At 36.1% G+C, this 16,402-nt stretch overlaps 1 protein-coding gene across 1 annotated transcript in view; it reads right to left on the bottom strand.

Moving 5' to 3' along the window:
* Positions 1–14,756, bottom strand: part of cenpe (centromere protein E) — a 40,384-nt gene extending 25,628 nt beyond the window's left edge. The window contains 21 exon segments of the mRNA XM_058752271.1: positions 59–190; positions 435–503; positions 603–677; positions 819–1,007; positions 1,110–1,166; positions 2,453–2,807; positions 4,393–4,486; positions 4,609–4,756; positions 4,841–4,993; positions 6,424–6,543; positions 6,622–6,751; positions 6,850–6,937; positions 10,353–10,404; positions 10,517–10,591; positions 10,664–10,731; positions 10,824–10,905; positions 10,980–11,099; positions 11,370–11,488; positions 12,577–12,666; positions 12,740–12,846; positions 14,598–14,756. Of these exon segments, the coding sequence (XP_058608254.1) occupies positions 59–190; positions 435–503; positions 603–677; positions 819–1,007; positions 1,110–1,166; positions 2,453–2,807; positions 4,393–4,486; positions 4,609–4,756; positions 4,841–4,993; positions 6,424–6,543; positions 6,622–6,751; positions 6,850–6,937; positions 10,353–10,404; positions 10,517–10,591; positions 10,664–10,731; positions 10,824–10,905; positions 10,980–11,099; positions 11,370–11,488; positions 12,577–12,666; positions 12,740–12,846; positions 14,598–14,653 (2,379 nt within the window). The 5' untranslated portion in view covers positions 14,654–14,756.
* Between the last annotated feature and the right edge of the window lie 1,646 nt (positions 14,757–16,402).

The following is a 16,402-nucleotide window of genomic DNA, read 5'->3' on the forward strand; positions in this document are numbered from 1 at the left end:
TAGAGTCACAAATCAAGACACACACACCCTGATCTCTCGACAGCTCTCCTCTACTCACGTCTCTCTCTTTAAGCGAGATGTTCTCGCTCCGCAGGAAGGCCCATTCTTTCTTGGTCTCCAAACTGAGACACTCGGCATCATCAAGAGAGCGCCGCAGACGTGTCACTTCCTGAACAAGATCCTTGTCACTCTGCAGAATACAACAGAGCATAATGAATCTGAGACAAACAATCTGTAGCCAGTTACTTTTTCCTAGAAAGCATGACAATTGAACTAAACATCTGCATATAGATCTGTTTTGAGGATCCACATCTAAAAGTGTGTGTCAGTTCTAGTGTTGACAGTCTTGTGCAAATGTTAAGTTCCCATTGCCAAACATCTCCAGATATCAGCACAAGACACTGAAATCCCACATTACACAACCAGGAACGTACAAAACTCTGTAGCTCAGTGGTCAGGTCTCTCTTCTTCTGAAGCTCTGATGATATCGTCACCAGCTCAGCCTATGGAGAACAACAGTGAGATCGTTCATCACATTTACACAAGCTTGGTCTTTAAGAGCAGCATGGAGCACGTCTACATGACAAACAAAGTGAACGGACCTTCAGCTTTTGGATCATGTCTTCCGATTGTTTTAAATCCTGCTGCAGTTTGGAGTTTTCAGACTCCAGTTCTCTCTGTGTGGAGAGAAATTAAAGTAGCTTATGAGCTGTCAGACATTATCAGTGGAAGCAAGAAAACACGTGAACAACAATCCAAGTGATAATTCCATGCATGTGGTAAACTGCACTTTGCACACATGATAAAGCTCTGATCACCTCATACTCTCTCTTGCTCTCCTGCTCCAGTTTCTCAAACTCATCTGCATCTTTCCTCTCGTCGATGTCCTTCTGCAGAGTGTCTTTATCTTTCTGAAGCGAGTCTTTCTCTGCCTTCAGACTCTCCAGATCTTCATTCACCAGCTGAAGCGTGTGTTTGACCAGGTCTCGCTCAGCAATGACAGCATCCTTTACAAAATAATGGCATTCAAAACCCATTATACTACTGTAACGAAGCATTTTTCAAATGAAAAATAAGCTGAAGAAAAATAAAGGATGTGGTTTACTCACTTTCTCAAATCCGAGAGTCTCACAGAGCTGAATGACCTCTTCCAGATCTTTTCTCAGCTGAACACAACACAATTTTTAAAATCAACTATTATGGTCAGTTGAAAGAAAAGTTTTAAAAACCCATCTATATTCTTCTCAGTTATGCTTTAAATGTAAGGTAGACATTGGCACGGTGATGCATGTATGTTGGGATTGTGATAAAATCAATTTACTGAGATTCACAAAACTATTAAAAAAAAAAAAAAAAGTGTACTATTATTAGGGCTGAACAATTTGCGATAATATCGTGATATGAAAAGATAGATTTTTTAACACAGAGGCTGCGATAACACTGGGTTGAAGCGACTCCAAAAAACATGTATTTTAACACCTGAAATGCAATTTTTACCAGTGGACCCCGCTTGAAACGCGAATAGTAATATATATTCTTATTTAATTTATTTAAAGTTTGTCTAACGTTCACAGACAGTGTTTAAAATGTGCAATCCACATGTATGTTCATTACAGTGACTTTGAATTAATTACATAAATACTGAGTGTGGTAAAGCAACGTGTTTTTATATTTCTGCAATCTACTTTAATATGAAAGTCAGTAACAAATCACACAAACTAATGTTTACACCAGGCTTATTTGTCAGTGCTTTATGTTGTCATAATTATTACATGCTTACAAGGCTGGAAGTTCAACAAATCAGTCAACATACTACTGTGATTGTAGTTGTTTAAATAAAAATCTCCTTCATATCAATTCATGCGTCACCTAATTTCATCATAACATATAGGCCTGGCCTACAGAAAAGAACATTTATGTTTAATTATCTAATATTGTGTTGGTCATACTATACAACGATTTATTGCTTGTCTTTGTTGAATAACACAGAACAAAGTAAATTAAAATTGCATAAAATAAATTGCAATTAAATTATTTTCCAAATTCGTTCAACCTTCACTATTATTATGGTCAACTGCTCAGGTACCTTCAATCAATATGTGGTTGAGTCAGGTGACCACCGGAAAAACTAACTTATGATTTACATCAAAGATCTGAGGTGTTCTGGTGCATTTGGGCCTCTCTATGGAACTTTGAGGATACCAAGTGACTATGTCTTTCTAATTTTGGTTTCTAATTTTCTTTATTTCTGTCTTTCTTTGTAAGCATATGAATGCACTTGAATGTCTAATGATTCCAAGTCAAGAATTAGCTGTACATGCTATTATGAGATACCAGTACCACTGCTGTTTTATTGAAAAATCTAACAAAAAAAAAACATGCCCTTGCTTTAAAAACCTAGCACCGGTCCTCAAATATAACCCAGGAGTTGATTGTACAGCAGCTGTTGTACCTGTTCACACATGTGCTGTGAGCGCAGGAGAGCTTCTGAAGGTTTCTCCAGCTCTGCCACCTTCAGCTCCAGCGAGGAGCTGTTCTCCTCAGCCTTCTGTCTCTCCTGAACCTCCGTCTCTAGTCGACTCCGCAGCGCCTCCATCTCTTTCTCCAGCTCAGACACGCTCTTCTCCTCCACTGATGGCGCAGCTTGGGCTTCCAGCTTCTCCTGCAGCTCAGAGATCTTCAGCTGGAGTTCAGCGCTCATCTCCTCTGCTCTCTGTTTGCTCTGAGTCTCTGCCTCCAGCTGACGCTCTAGAGACGCCACCTTCAACATCTGCTCGCTCGCTTGGGGCGAATCTAGGAAATGACTCCTGAACAGAGAGGAAAAACAAAAAAAAAAAAACAGAAATATTCATTTGTGAGCACTGCTGTGAAATGAAGATGACGATGAATTCAACGGTCTATGTAGAGTGTAAAAGCTAGGTATGTCCCAATCATGTTTTTTGTGCCCCTGATCTGTTCAGAGTCATTGAATAAAAGTACCTGCCGATACAGAGTCTCAATCCGATACTTATGTGACCCTGCACCACAAAACAAGTCATAAGGGTCAATTTTTCGAAATTGAGATGTAAACATCATCTGAAAGCTGAATAAATAATCTTTCCATTGATGTATGGTTTGTTAGGATCGGACAATATTTGTAAATCTGGAATCTGAGGGTGCAAATAAATCTAAATATTGAGAAAAATCGCCTTTAAAGTTGTTCAAATGAAGTTCTTAGCAATGCATATTACTAATCAAAAATGAAGTTTTGATATATTTACGGTAGGAAATTTACAAAATATCTTCATGGAACATGATCTTACATCGACCAAAGTCTTTATATAGTGTATAATGCTAACCATTGTAAACAGACTGTGTCGTCACAATTATGAATGCGACTGCTGATATAATCTTCTTATATTTATTTAAGCATTTTATATACAGAATAATTGCAACATACGGTTAGATAGCATACAGTTTGCAGTGTCAAAAAGACGCTACCCATAGCAATGTGTTCTGACAACGACGTCTCAGATAATCTGACGGCAAATAAAAGTAAACGATAAATGAATGAAAGATCGTTACAAAAGTGTGCATCAAATAACACTGAACACAGAAGCTCAAATGTGTGACGCACTACAATAAACCTCACTAACTAGGTTTCCATCCAAAGATGCGAATTTGACTTATGCACAAAACTGCGAGTGACAGAGCTGAGAATAAAGCACTGTTTCCATCCAGTGAGTCAATGAGAACAAATTCATCACTTCCAGATAAACGGGCACTAAATATCACTAAGAAAAGTAAGAGAAGCCACTGAACATAATAATGTTCATGTACGATAAAGACGAAACAATAAATGCGGTTAATGCATTTCAGAACGACCAAAACAACATTTCAGATGCTGTGAACAAGATCGGTCCACTGGTTAGTCAAGTCTTCTAGTATAAATATCTACAAATTTTGGAATTAAGCAGCATTTACTTGACAAGTAAAATGACTTAAGATATTATGTCTTGTTTTCCCAAATTTTTGTTAGTTTTTGCTTCAAACTAGTAAAAATATCTGCTAATGGGGTAAGAAAAATAATCTTGTTTAGCCTTTGAATTAAGATTATTTTTCTTACCCCATTGGCAGATATTTTTGCTTTTGCAAACAAAATTTGAATAATATTTTCAGAAGACAAGACAATATCTTAAGTTGTTTTACTTCTCAAGTAAATGCATCCTGATTCAAGAATTTGTAGATATTTATACTAGAAAACAAGACACAAATACTAAGGAAGAAAATATTTTTTGCAGGGTGTTCGACACCGGATCGGGATAAAGACTGGGTTTAGATACAATCAGTAAAAAAATAAAGACAGTAAAAATTTAAAACTAAAAATTCTAAGACAGTAATGAGTGTCCTCACCCTTCAGAGGAGCTGCGGACAGCGATGCTGCTCATCTCCATGTCGGGTTCCTCCATAGCAGTGAAGTCAAACCGACTGTCAAACTCATACATATCTGGACACAAAACATTACCATTGAGCAACTGAACCTTCATCTGGTGTAACACGGACCATGTTTACAGGTTCATTTTCACAGCTAATGCAGTATAAGTTTCTCCAATGATAAGACAGTCATACCCTCTCCCTCATCAGGCAGAGAACAATCAGCTCTTCTCTTTTTGATGTACGGCTCAGCGAAGCTCATGTCCGTCGAGGCCAGATCTTCATTCATGAGATGAGCAGATCTCAGCAGTTTCCCAGCCCACGTCACTCTCCTCTTGGGAACCTTTACATTTAAACGCAACAATCAGACGCATGGTCTTCACCAGCACTGAGGTTTACTGTCGTTAAATCTAGTGAAATCTGTTACCTTAGGGACTACAGCGACGTTTGAGGCAGTAACAAGTAGCTTGGTTAAGTTCTTGATCCTGTCCTCCTGCTCTCTCTGGAGCTGGTCTTTCTCCTGCAGAATCTGACACAGAGACTCTCGCTCGGTCGCAGTAGTTTGTGTGACAGAGGAAACCTGTGAAACCAGATGGAGAACAATCAGAAGATGGTCATGTTATTACTGGACGACTGTCAAACAAGAGAACTAGGGCTGTCACTAATAATTATTTTGGTAACCGAGTAATCGGTTGATTATTGTGATGATTAATCAGTAATTGAATTATAATTTTTTCCATAATAAAAATAGACCTTAGCGAATAGCCTTTAAAATTATTTAAAATACATGCGTGACCCTGGACCACAAAACCAGTCATAAGGGTCAATTTGTCGAAACTGAGATTTATACATCTTTTGAAAGATGAATAAATAAGTTTTACATTGATGTATGGTTTTGTATTTGGCGGAGATACAACTATTTGAAAATCTGGAATCTGAGGGTGCAAAAAAAAAAAAAAACCACTGAAAAAAAAAAAAATCACCTTTAAAGTTGTCCGAATGAAGTTCTTAGCAATGCATATTAGTAATCAAAAATGTAGTTTGATATATTTACAGTAGGAAACTTACAAAATATCTTCATGGAACATGATCTGTCCTTAATATCCTAATGATTTTTGGCATAAAAGAAAAATCGATAATTTTGACCCATACAATGTATTGTTGGCTATTGCTACAAATATACCTGTGCTGCTTATGACTGCTTCTGTGCTCCAGGGTCACATATAATAGCAATAACGCAATAATAATTAGTTCAAATAAAGTCTCAAAAGCAAGTAAATCATATGAATAAAACTGTTAAAATACATAATCTACTATAAACAATAGAGCTAACGTATATTACACATTATAACAATTGACTGTAGAGGGCGCCAACAGCCTGGCAATTGTTTTTACACTTTTCTCTGCAATCTAACCCTTAATAAAAGTTTAAACCCTTTTTTTTTTTTTTTTTTTTGAATCGCAATGAACAGTTAGCAAATTGAGAAAGATATTAATGTATTCTCCTGAATTTGCGTAGGTTTATAAATTATTTACCTTACAAATCTGATGAAATGTCGCACGTTGCGTTCCCAGATGAACGTCATAAACCCAAACTCACAAAAACATGCAGAGATGGAGTTTGAGACGCTCCACACATGTAAATGATAACAGTTTGTGCGGAGCAGCGTTTACTGTGAACGGAGCCGCTGTGACACGCACGTACGTAACCTACACGCATGTAAATAATTAAAGCACATATTAAACCTGCGCCGCATATATTTAATTGAATCACAGCATTAGTGAACTCGATAGCATTATGCTTTAAAACCCATTTAAATATAATACATCGTAGAACCTTGGAAAACGGTCTAATAATGCGCTTCATGGATTCTCGTCCGTGGAATGCGCCACTTCCGGTATTTTGTCGGTTGCTCAACACAAGCAAAATGCAATCGAGGAGCTTTTAAAATGGAGTACTGGAATTGAATAGAGGAATCGTGACAGCTCTAAAGTGAACCACATCCTCACCTCCTGCAGACGTCGTTTGAGATCGACGATCTCATTGCGGTATCTTCTCAAGAGAGCGCCTTCATCAGAGACCTCCGTGACGTGAGGGTCGTTCTTCATGCGCTTTGCAGCACTAGCAAACTTTAACCACAGTAACAACACGAATTCAACATCTACCCATATCGATCCAGATCAGTAAAGAAGGGTCTTCTCTCGTACCTGTAAAGTGCTGACGGTCTCGTCGACGGTGGCTGGGGTGATGGTGCAAATAATGACCGTTTTGGCATTGCCACCCAAAGAGTTCTGAAGGATTCGGGTGAGTTTACTGTCTCTGTAATTCAAGAAGCCCCTTTTGGATGCAACGGAAGCAACACGTTTGCTACAGTTAGAGCAAAAACTGATTCAGTAATGGTAAAACTTCCTACTGCGAGTCGTGAAATAACTCACTTTTGACTCTCATCAGATAATTTCTTGATGACTTGACCCAGTGTGAACAAACTGCGGTTTATGTTGCACCCTTCTTTAAGGCGAGCTCCTGAAATAGAGGAACGAGAGAGGTTTAAACACACCAAAATATAAAAGTACAGTGTCAGTTTAGTTCAATACAGCTATCTGCTATGAAAGAATTCTAGATTTTATGCTTGGAAAATAAAACACCGATATTTTATACATTATAACCGCCAATTGCTATTTCGTTGACAAAGTCAAGTCGCTGTTGGATCGAGGAGGGGTTGTTGGTGCTGTTTTTTTAGATTTAAAAAAAGCATTTGACACCATTAATCATGGAGTTCTTCTATTTAAGTTACATACTTTTAACTTTGACACAGGCACTATTAAATGGGTAGAATCTTATTTAACACATCGGACTCAGTTTGTTAGAGTTAGGAATCATCGATCAGGTGTTAGTTCCTTATCTGCAGGTGTCCCACAGGGCTCTATTTTGGGTCCACTTCTATTTTCTTTGTATGTAAATGACTTGCCAAATGTTTGTCCAAATGCCAACACCCAAATGTATGCAGATGACACTGTAATCTTTGTACATGCTAACAGTGCAGCTCAAGCTGCTGATCTGCTATCAAACTTGATGCAAAAGATTACAGAATGGTTAAATAATAACTGCCTTCAACTGAATGTATCTAAAACTGTATGTATGTTTTTTAGTAAATCTAAAAGTCGCTGTGCAGAACCGGATATAGTCGTAGCAGGGGAGAGACTACAAGTTGTCTCAGATTTTAAATACCTTGGAGTATATATAGATAACAAGCTAACTTTTAAATTACACATTAAGAAGGTTTGTAATCGTATTAAATACAACCTGGAAAATTTTAGATACGTCCGTAGCTGCATGTCAAAAAGGGCCGCTTTGATGTTCATGCACACAATGATTTTATCTCACATCACCTATTGTCTGACAACCTGGTCACAAGCTAGCAACACTTCTCTCAAACCATTACTCTCCTATATAAAAACCCTTAAAGTACTTGATAGGAAATCCATATATTATCATCATTGTCATGTTTTAAACAAATATAATCTATTAAATTTCGAAAATTTGATTATGTATGCAGATCTCTGTCTTGTGTACAAAATTTTACATGGACTGGCTCCTCCGGTATTGCGCCAGTTTGTAAACACAGCACCAAATGCCTACAGATCTACAAGGAGTGCAGCAAGAGGTGACTGCGTTGTTCCGTTGAGGAAGAGTGCACTTGGTCAAACGGCTTTTTCAGTCAGGGCTGCCCGTGAATGGAACCTCATTCCAATTCACATTAGGAATTTTAAAACTTACGCCTCATTTAAATTAAACTTAAGGAAGTGGGTAATAGGTTGTCAGGGCTGTCAACATTACATTTGACATGAATTCTGGCTGCTACCCTGTCTTTGTGTTTAGTTGGGTGAAACCTCTGTTGTTGTATTTTATTGTTATTAACCTGTATGTACTATTTTTTTATTTTGTATTTTTTAGGTGTGACATAATAAAATCTGTCCAGGGACAGCAGATGTAAAATAGCCCTTTGGCTAATTTTGGCGCACTGTACATTTATTTATGTATTATTAGTGTGTATTGTCCCTGTTAAATAAACCTGAAATAAATAAAATAAATAAATAAATAATTATTACAAAAAAAAAAAAAAAAAAAACCTAAACTAAACCTTGACAGATAAAGCATAATTTTTTGCAATAATGCTTACAGCAATCAACTCCCATTCAATTTCACTCTGTCGGCATAACAGTGAATCTTTTGCACTTTGGATGTTCTATTGTCTCATTCCATTTTTGTGTGTTTGAATCACCATTGTGAGTAATATACAGATTTAATTCAATCCATATTAAAAATTAATTTCCCATTAATTTCCTATGGTCAGTCAAAGTGACCACTGACACTCATTGAATGGTTCAAGGTTCAAACTGCATAACTAAAAGTAGTCACCAAGTTTTAAACCACACTAGGCCTGCTACCTTGTTAAGGTCCTTGCACACTGAGTCCGAAATTTTCGTGTGCGTTTTTTTCATATTCATCATCCTTTCCTATCAAAATGCATACCATGGATGCAAAAACACAGAAAATCGAACCTGATCCTAATTTTTTTTTTTAGGACGGATGAACGTTTTGGTAGCAGTGTGTAAACGTGAGGTCGTATTTATTTTTTAACGAGCGAAAATTTCGGACTCCGTGTGCAATGGCCTTTAAGCCGCAACACCAGTTACGTCCCTTGCCCACTGCGGCACCGTCCCCCACCGTCAATTTGATTTTTTTTTTATAGCAATAAAAATCATTTAAGACAACTATTTAAATTGATTTAAATAGATTATTTAATATTCTAAACGAAATGCAAAAGCGCCTGTTTGGCAATATTTTGTATTTTGAAAAGCCTATTGACCATTGACGTTTATCTAAGGGGATTTTGGAAGTTTTTTTAAACATTCATTTCTTATTTAATTGGTTCCACAATGTTTGCTGATTTTCACTTTATTTAAACGTTGTGCAATTTATTTATTTTATTTGACATCAAGGTGTATGCCGTGCCTCCAAGCTTTCTAATTCGTTTTGCTAATAAACGTTTAACGTTTCTTATTTTTTGTTCCACAGCGTTTGCTAATTTTCAGTTTTGCATACCTAGGCTATTTAAACTGTTTAGGTTATTTGTTATTATATATTAGGCATAGCCTATAAAATGGTGTATTTTGATTTGTTTTGTTAATAAAAGTTCTATGATTTATATATAGGCTAAGTTGAGTTTGAAGTTGTATTTTGTTGTTGCTTGAATTGACGCTAGTTCAAAAGTCAAAGTAAAATGCACACGGTGCTTTTAATCTAACAGCGAAGGAAAGCGAGGAAAAGAGGGAAAATTCAAACAAACAATTGCTTTACACCAAATTGCAGCTAATTTGAAAGTGAAAGAAACGCGCACCCCGCTTTTACAAGCTATTTAACAGTGAAGGAACCCCCCCACAGTGATACGGGTATTACCGGTGCTGTTACACGATTAACCGATGGGGGAATATCCTCACCGTCACCACCCTAAACCACACTGCAAAAAAAGATTTTCTTCTTTAGCATTTTTGTCTTGTTTTCTTGTATAAATATCTACAAATACTGGAATTAAGATGCAATTACTTGAGTAAAATGACTTAATTTTTCCAGAAAATGAGACATAATATCTTATCCAAATTTTGTTAGTTTGTTTAAAACAAGTAAAAATATCTGCTAATGGGATAAAAAGCCCAATCTTGTTTAGCCTTTGAATTAAGCTTATTGTTCTTGCCCCATTGGAAGATATTTTTGCTTTTTACTTGTCAAGTAAATGCATTCTGATTCAAGAATTTGTAGATATTTATACAAGAACAAGACAAAAATACTAAGGAAGAAAATCATTTTTTGCAGTGCACTCAGACTGAGGAAACCATTTTAATATAAATGAATGAATTAAATAGTAAAACAACATTACCCTCAGCTCCCGTCTGACTCGCCCGCTCAGCGCCAGCGAGATCCACCAGGTTCTACAGGAAGAGGAAACCAACAACTGACTAAACATAACTATTGCTGCTTATCTAAACTAATTGACAACGGTGAATGAAATCACAGACAGCTCCTGGTTTGTTTTGAGCTCACCAGATGAGACACTATGATGGCTCCATCAGCGTTTTCACCGGACGCCGGGTCACTTCTCTCACGGCTCTCCAAGATCTGACAAAATAAACGGGACGCTTCAGAGACGAACCCTAAATCAGACTCCAAACACTTCATTACGCTTCTTACCATGCGAAAGATGGTGTGAGAGCGGCTGCTACGCTGGTTCATTTTTGTTTTTCCATAATGTCGGTTTTCTATATGAATAAAGTGATGAGCAAACAAGTATTACAGTACACCAAAATACAGAATTAAAGATGAGCAAGCGATGCAATCAGTGTAGCTTTACTTTCTCCTTTGGTGATCCAGGACAGGGCTTGTTCTGGAGACGTCACCAGCTCCTCCGTCAGATCGGCCACGTACACGTTTTTCTGTGGACACAGTCGGCCGGTTAAGAGCTGAAACTCATTCGCAGTGAGTGTACAATAAAACACAAACAACTTACGTAGTTTCCTTCACGAATTTCCAGAGGTTTTCTCTTCCAGCTCTCGCAGAGCAAATCTGTGACCGTTTCATTGTAGATTTCCATGTAGCTCACACGCAGCAGAAACTCTTTCTTTGGACACTAGATAGACGCAAATAAATAAAACTATGGTTTATTTCACTGATATAGAATGAAAAAGAGGAATAGCTCACTCAATTTAATTTTGCAGTACATTTTCATTTTAGGTGAACGATTCCTTTAATCATTTGTGAGGAGAAAAGACTGAAATATAAGCTATTATTCACTGTAAAATGGATCATCTGGAGGAAGATCTCAGATCTGAACTGTTGCGTCATAGAAATGAAGACGCTGTGTCTTGAGTTGACGCCAGGAAGACTCACAAACGCTTACATTTTTAATGGTTTTGAAGACGTCAGCCATAGCGAGAGGAATCACTCCAGGGTTACGCTCGCTTCCCATCATGGTGAAGGTCTTTCCGGAAGACGTCTGTCCGTAGGCAAATATTGTGCCTGAAAATAGGAGATTATGAATTAGGAATCAATAGTAAGAGCAAATTAAATACATAAATTCAAAACATACACTACCAGTCAAAAGTTTTTGAACAGTAGGAAGTCTCTTCTGCTCACAGAGCCTGCATTTATTTGATCCAAAATACAATAAAAGCAGTAATATTGTGAAATATATTTACTATTTAAAATAACTGCTTTCTATTTGAATATCTGTTAAAATGTAATTTATTCCTGTGATCAAAGCTAAATTTTCAGCATCATTACTCCAGAAATCATTGTAATATGCTGATTTACGGTTCAAAAAACATTTTTATTATTTTTATTATTATGATGATCAATATTTAAAACCGTTGAGAATTTCTTTTTCTGGATTCTTTGATGAATAGAAATATCTAAAAGATCAGCATTTATCTGAAATAAAAAGCTTTTGTAACATTATATACTATACCATTCAAAAGCTTGGAGTCAGTATATTTTTTTATTTTGGGGAAAAATTATAATAAAAAATAAATAAATAATAATAATAAAAATATTTAGCAGGGTTGCTTTAAATTGATGATAAAGACATTTATAAATGTTACAAAAATTTCCATTTCAGATAAATGCTGTTCTTCTGAACTTTCTATTCATCAAAGAAATCACTCAGCTGTTTAACAGCAACATCATAAATGTTTTTTGAGCAGCAAATCAGCATATTAGAATGATTTCTGAAGATCATGTGACTGGAGTAATGATGCAAAAAAATTCAGCTTTGAAATCACAGGAATAAATTGCATTTTAAAACACATTCAAATAGAAGGCAGTTATTTAAAATAGTAAAAATATTTCACAATATTACTGCTTTTCTTGTATTTTGGATCAAATAAATGCAAGCTTGGTGACCAGAAGAGACTTCTTTAAAAATCTTTTGACTGGTAGGTATAGTGTTCATATATACACACACACTACATATAATACATGCTTCATTTTCTGTATGTATTATAACATGCACGGCTGTTGCTGACTTGTTTGCCTGATATTACGCCAGGATACCTTTCAAACCCCTGTCAGAATGAGCTGTAATTACTATTATTTATTTCTGGACTCACCGTTGTAGCCTTCAACTGCAGACACGACCAGCGGCTTTGCGATGTCCTGATAGAGCTGAGCGGTGGTCTCTTCAGCGCTGAACACACGGTCTGAAACACATTACGGTCAGAACATAAAGCACTGCTCTAGTGGTCAGTGAAGATCGGCTGAAGCTGGACTCACCGAAGCTGTAGCTCTTGGTTTGAGCTCCGTCATCATCCAGCTGATGGATGGCCTGCTCGTCGGCTCTCCAGTAGAGCTGCACTAGCTCCGAGCTCTCAGACTCCTCTCTGAAACCATCATATCATCACTCCATTACTGTTGGGTCCGAGAATCAGCCTTAAAGCGATAGTTCACCCCAAAATGACAATTCTGTCGTTAATTACTCACTCTCATGTCGTTCCAAACCTGTAAGACCTTCGTCTTAAATAACAAAAATAGCGACTTTGTTGAATAAAGTTGTTATTTTTGTTTTCTTTGCGCACAAAGTTTTCTGTAAAAATGACAGTTGAACCACTGATGTCACATGGATTATTTTAATGATGTCCTTGCTACGTTTCTGAGCCTCGATGGTGTTAGGGTCCTTGCTGTCTATGAAGCGTCAGAGAGCTCTCAGAATTCATCACAAATATCTTAATTTGTGTTCCGAAGATAAACGAAGGTCTTATGGGTTTGGAACGACATGAGAGTGAGTAATTACTAATTAATGACAATTTTCATTTTTGGGTGAGCTACCCCTTTAAATAAAACATTAACCCTCATAACACATTCGGGTCAGATTTGGCTCGGAAGATAAAATATTTCTAAAAACTGCATAGAAACTTTGCAAACGCTTTAAGATCCTCAAAATACACATTTACTTTTTTACAATTACATTTAAGAGATAAAACCATTTAAAATGTTCATGTCATTTTGACCTGGGTATGCATGGAGCACCTTTAGGTGTCAAAAATAATTTTGGTAAAATGACCTATAGAGTTAAATTAGTGTCAAAAACTTTAATATTTATTTCACCTTTTCCCTGCATCTCACACACTTTAGGGCTGAATTTTGTTGATAAACAGGAATGTTTTGAGGTATGAAAAATGTAACTATCACCTTTTCCATCTGAAAGTGAAGGTTTATGCAAGTAAAATTAATGAATTTTGTTTTGAAAACTTTTCAGAGTAGGATTCATAAATTTCTGTTTGTGAGCAATCGTTAATTATAAATTCAGAAGAATTTAACTAAAGTCCATTTATTCTATTGGGGTCAAAACTGGTATTTTATACGATGAAAACTTGGGGGGGGGGGGGATATACAGGCATACATACATACATATATATATATGGTGTGCTTCATGTGTAATTGTAAATTTCAAAGAATTTCTCGTTTTTTAATTTATCAAAAAGGGCATAACATGATACAAAAAAAAAAATTTAAACGTGGTAACATTCAAAACTGATTTATTTCCCCCCCAACATTTACTCAATGAGAAGTTGCTTATAAAATATGGTTGTAGACGTAGTTTTAAAAAAAATATTAAGTTAACGTTACGTCTTCTTTATAAAATTACGAGTCTTTGGGTCCAAATGGAAAATAGTCCACAGATTTTGAATGCAACATAAAGGCTAAAGGAATAAATGAGCTCTATGGTGACTGACAGACTATCAGAATTTGTAAAACCTGGTAAACCAACGAAATATAAAGGATATTATTATTGACTAATATAGTATTGTAACATTACTGTTTCTAAAATAGATTTACTTCACAAAAACAGCCTTTTGTATTGATTTAAGATGATGTCAATGGATAATAACTCTTCATTCGTCCTCTCAAAGAATCTTTTAGATTAAACTTACCGCCACGAACTAAGCACGTTTTGTTTTTAGGACAGTTTTACTTCAGAAACATAACAAAAACCATATTTTTGTGTCGGTTTAAGATGGTGTCATTAGCGAACAGCGGTTAGCTCCTCTGTTAAGAATCACTCGGCAAATAACTCTGTTAACTTAGTTATATTAAATGTACCTCCACACTGTAAATATGCAGATTTTCTTACCTTTTAATGAGAGGTCTGACCCTAACGCAAACTTTAACGGCGGATTCCTCCGTCATCGTTACTCCATTAACGTTAACCGAGTGACTGCCTGTGACCGAGCGCTCGGTGAGATTTAAAATTTCAAACGACTTTTCATTGGACTGCGATCTGTGCGCACGCGCAGATCAACGGTCGCCCTCATTGGTCCCTGTTGAAAATAACTTTTTGAACGTGAACTCATTTGAATATGCATGTACGTCGATGACGCCTCATGAATATTACGTTTGCGGTTTCTTTACCGTAATTCGTAATTCTACATAATTTATTAATTATGGTTGACTTTTTCCATTTTTGTTGTTTCTTGGTTTTTATGTTGTAATTTTAAACAATTGATTAATTAACGTTTGATTTTATTTTTTTTTCCTTCATGTTTCTTTTCCGTTTTTGTTGTTTCTTAAATTGTTTTGGGTTTCAGAATGCTTTTATTTCTTAAGTATATAATACATTTTAAATATAGTATTTTAGCTATTGTTTCATATTTAAAACACGTGTAATCTTGTCAATAAATAGCAGGTCCCCACTGAGACAACATGCCCCAGTTAAATTAACATTATATTTGGATGAACAAGTGTGAAAATGTTCAATAGCGTTTTTTATTTAAGACTCTATAAGGTTTGTGTCCATACATAAACTGACTTTCAGTAACAAAAAAAAAAAACCTTAAAATAACAACCTGGAGAAATATGCACTGGAGTAAAATGTGTGACAACTAGCCCCGGGCTGCCTTACAATGGACTAAACTCCAACATGACAAAAATCAGCAGGGCAACTTTTTTCTTTATTTTTCTCAAAACACACAGACACTCAGAGTTGAGGTGTATTTATGGCAAAACATTTATTTGAAATCATAATTACGACAACTATCACATTATTCAAAAGGATGATTTGTATATAACCAATGCAACCTAAAGACATTTACAGCTTTTTACATGAATAAAAATGGGGATTTCAAAAAGTAGAGCTACTGGTATCTTTGCTAGGGCACTTAGAAAGCGATTCATGCACAGAAGCGTCTTTGTGTTTATGGCAACAATGGCAGGACTAGTCAACAGCACCTGACTACTCTCTAACCTGTTAACCAATCGCTCGACATTCACTCATACCGTGAACCACCTCAGACAGACTCATTAAACACAACCAATCAAGGCATTCATTAAAGCAATTCAAATAAATCACTAAGACCAGTCAAAGACAAATACATTGAGTTCAGGATGAAAAGAGCTCAAAATCAGTTCAATAAAAACGAGGAATGCATTGAATTATTCATTCAGACGGTGTTTGATGTATTGTAGAAATCAATGAACAATAATCCTGAACTTGAGTGACATTTGACATTCAGATCAGAGAACAATGTCATTATTACTCACTAATATTTATTTAACCCTTGTGCTGCTGAAAACCCTGCACCTAATTTAGTGTTCCTGTCAAAAATGAGCAGCCTTTTAATAAAAAATAGCTAGTAAATCTCTCATTGTGCTGTATTATCACCAAACTTTATGTCAACTTGTTTTCTGTCAATTAGCACAGGTTTTATATTTGTTTTTAGAGCTGATTGATCGTAGGACTCATTGATCTGAACTTATGCACCTCTTTTTTTTTTGAGTGAAAAAGCATTATTTGTGGATCATTTTGTCAATATTCAGTTTTTGAGTCATAAAACATTTGTGGATAATTTTGACAATTTTATTTTGACGATATTTTTGAGTGATAAGACATTATTTGTGAATAACTTTGTCAATATTTACTCAAAAACAGATGTTCATAAG

The sequence above is a fragment of the Onychostoma macrolepis genome, chromosome 01, assembly GCF_012432095.1.
Source record: "Onychostoma macrolepis isolate SWU-2019 chromosome 01, ASM1243209v1, whole genome shotgun sequence".
Lineage (NCBI taxonomy): Eukaryota > Metazoa > Chordata > Actinopteri > Cypriniformes > Cyprinidae > Onychostoma > Onychostoma macrolepis.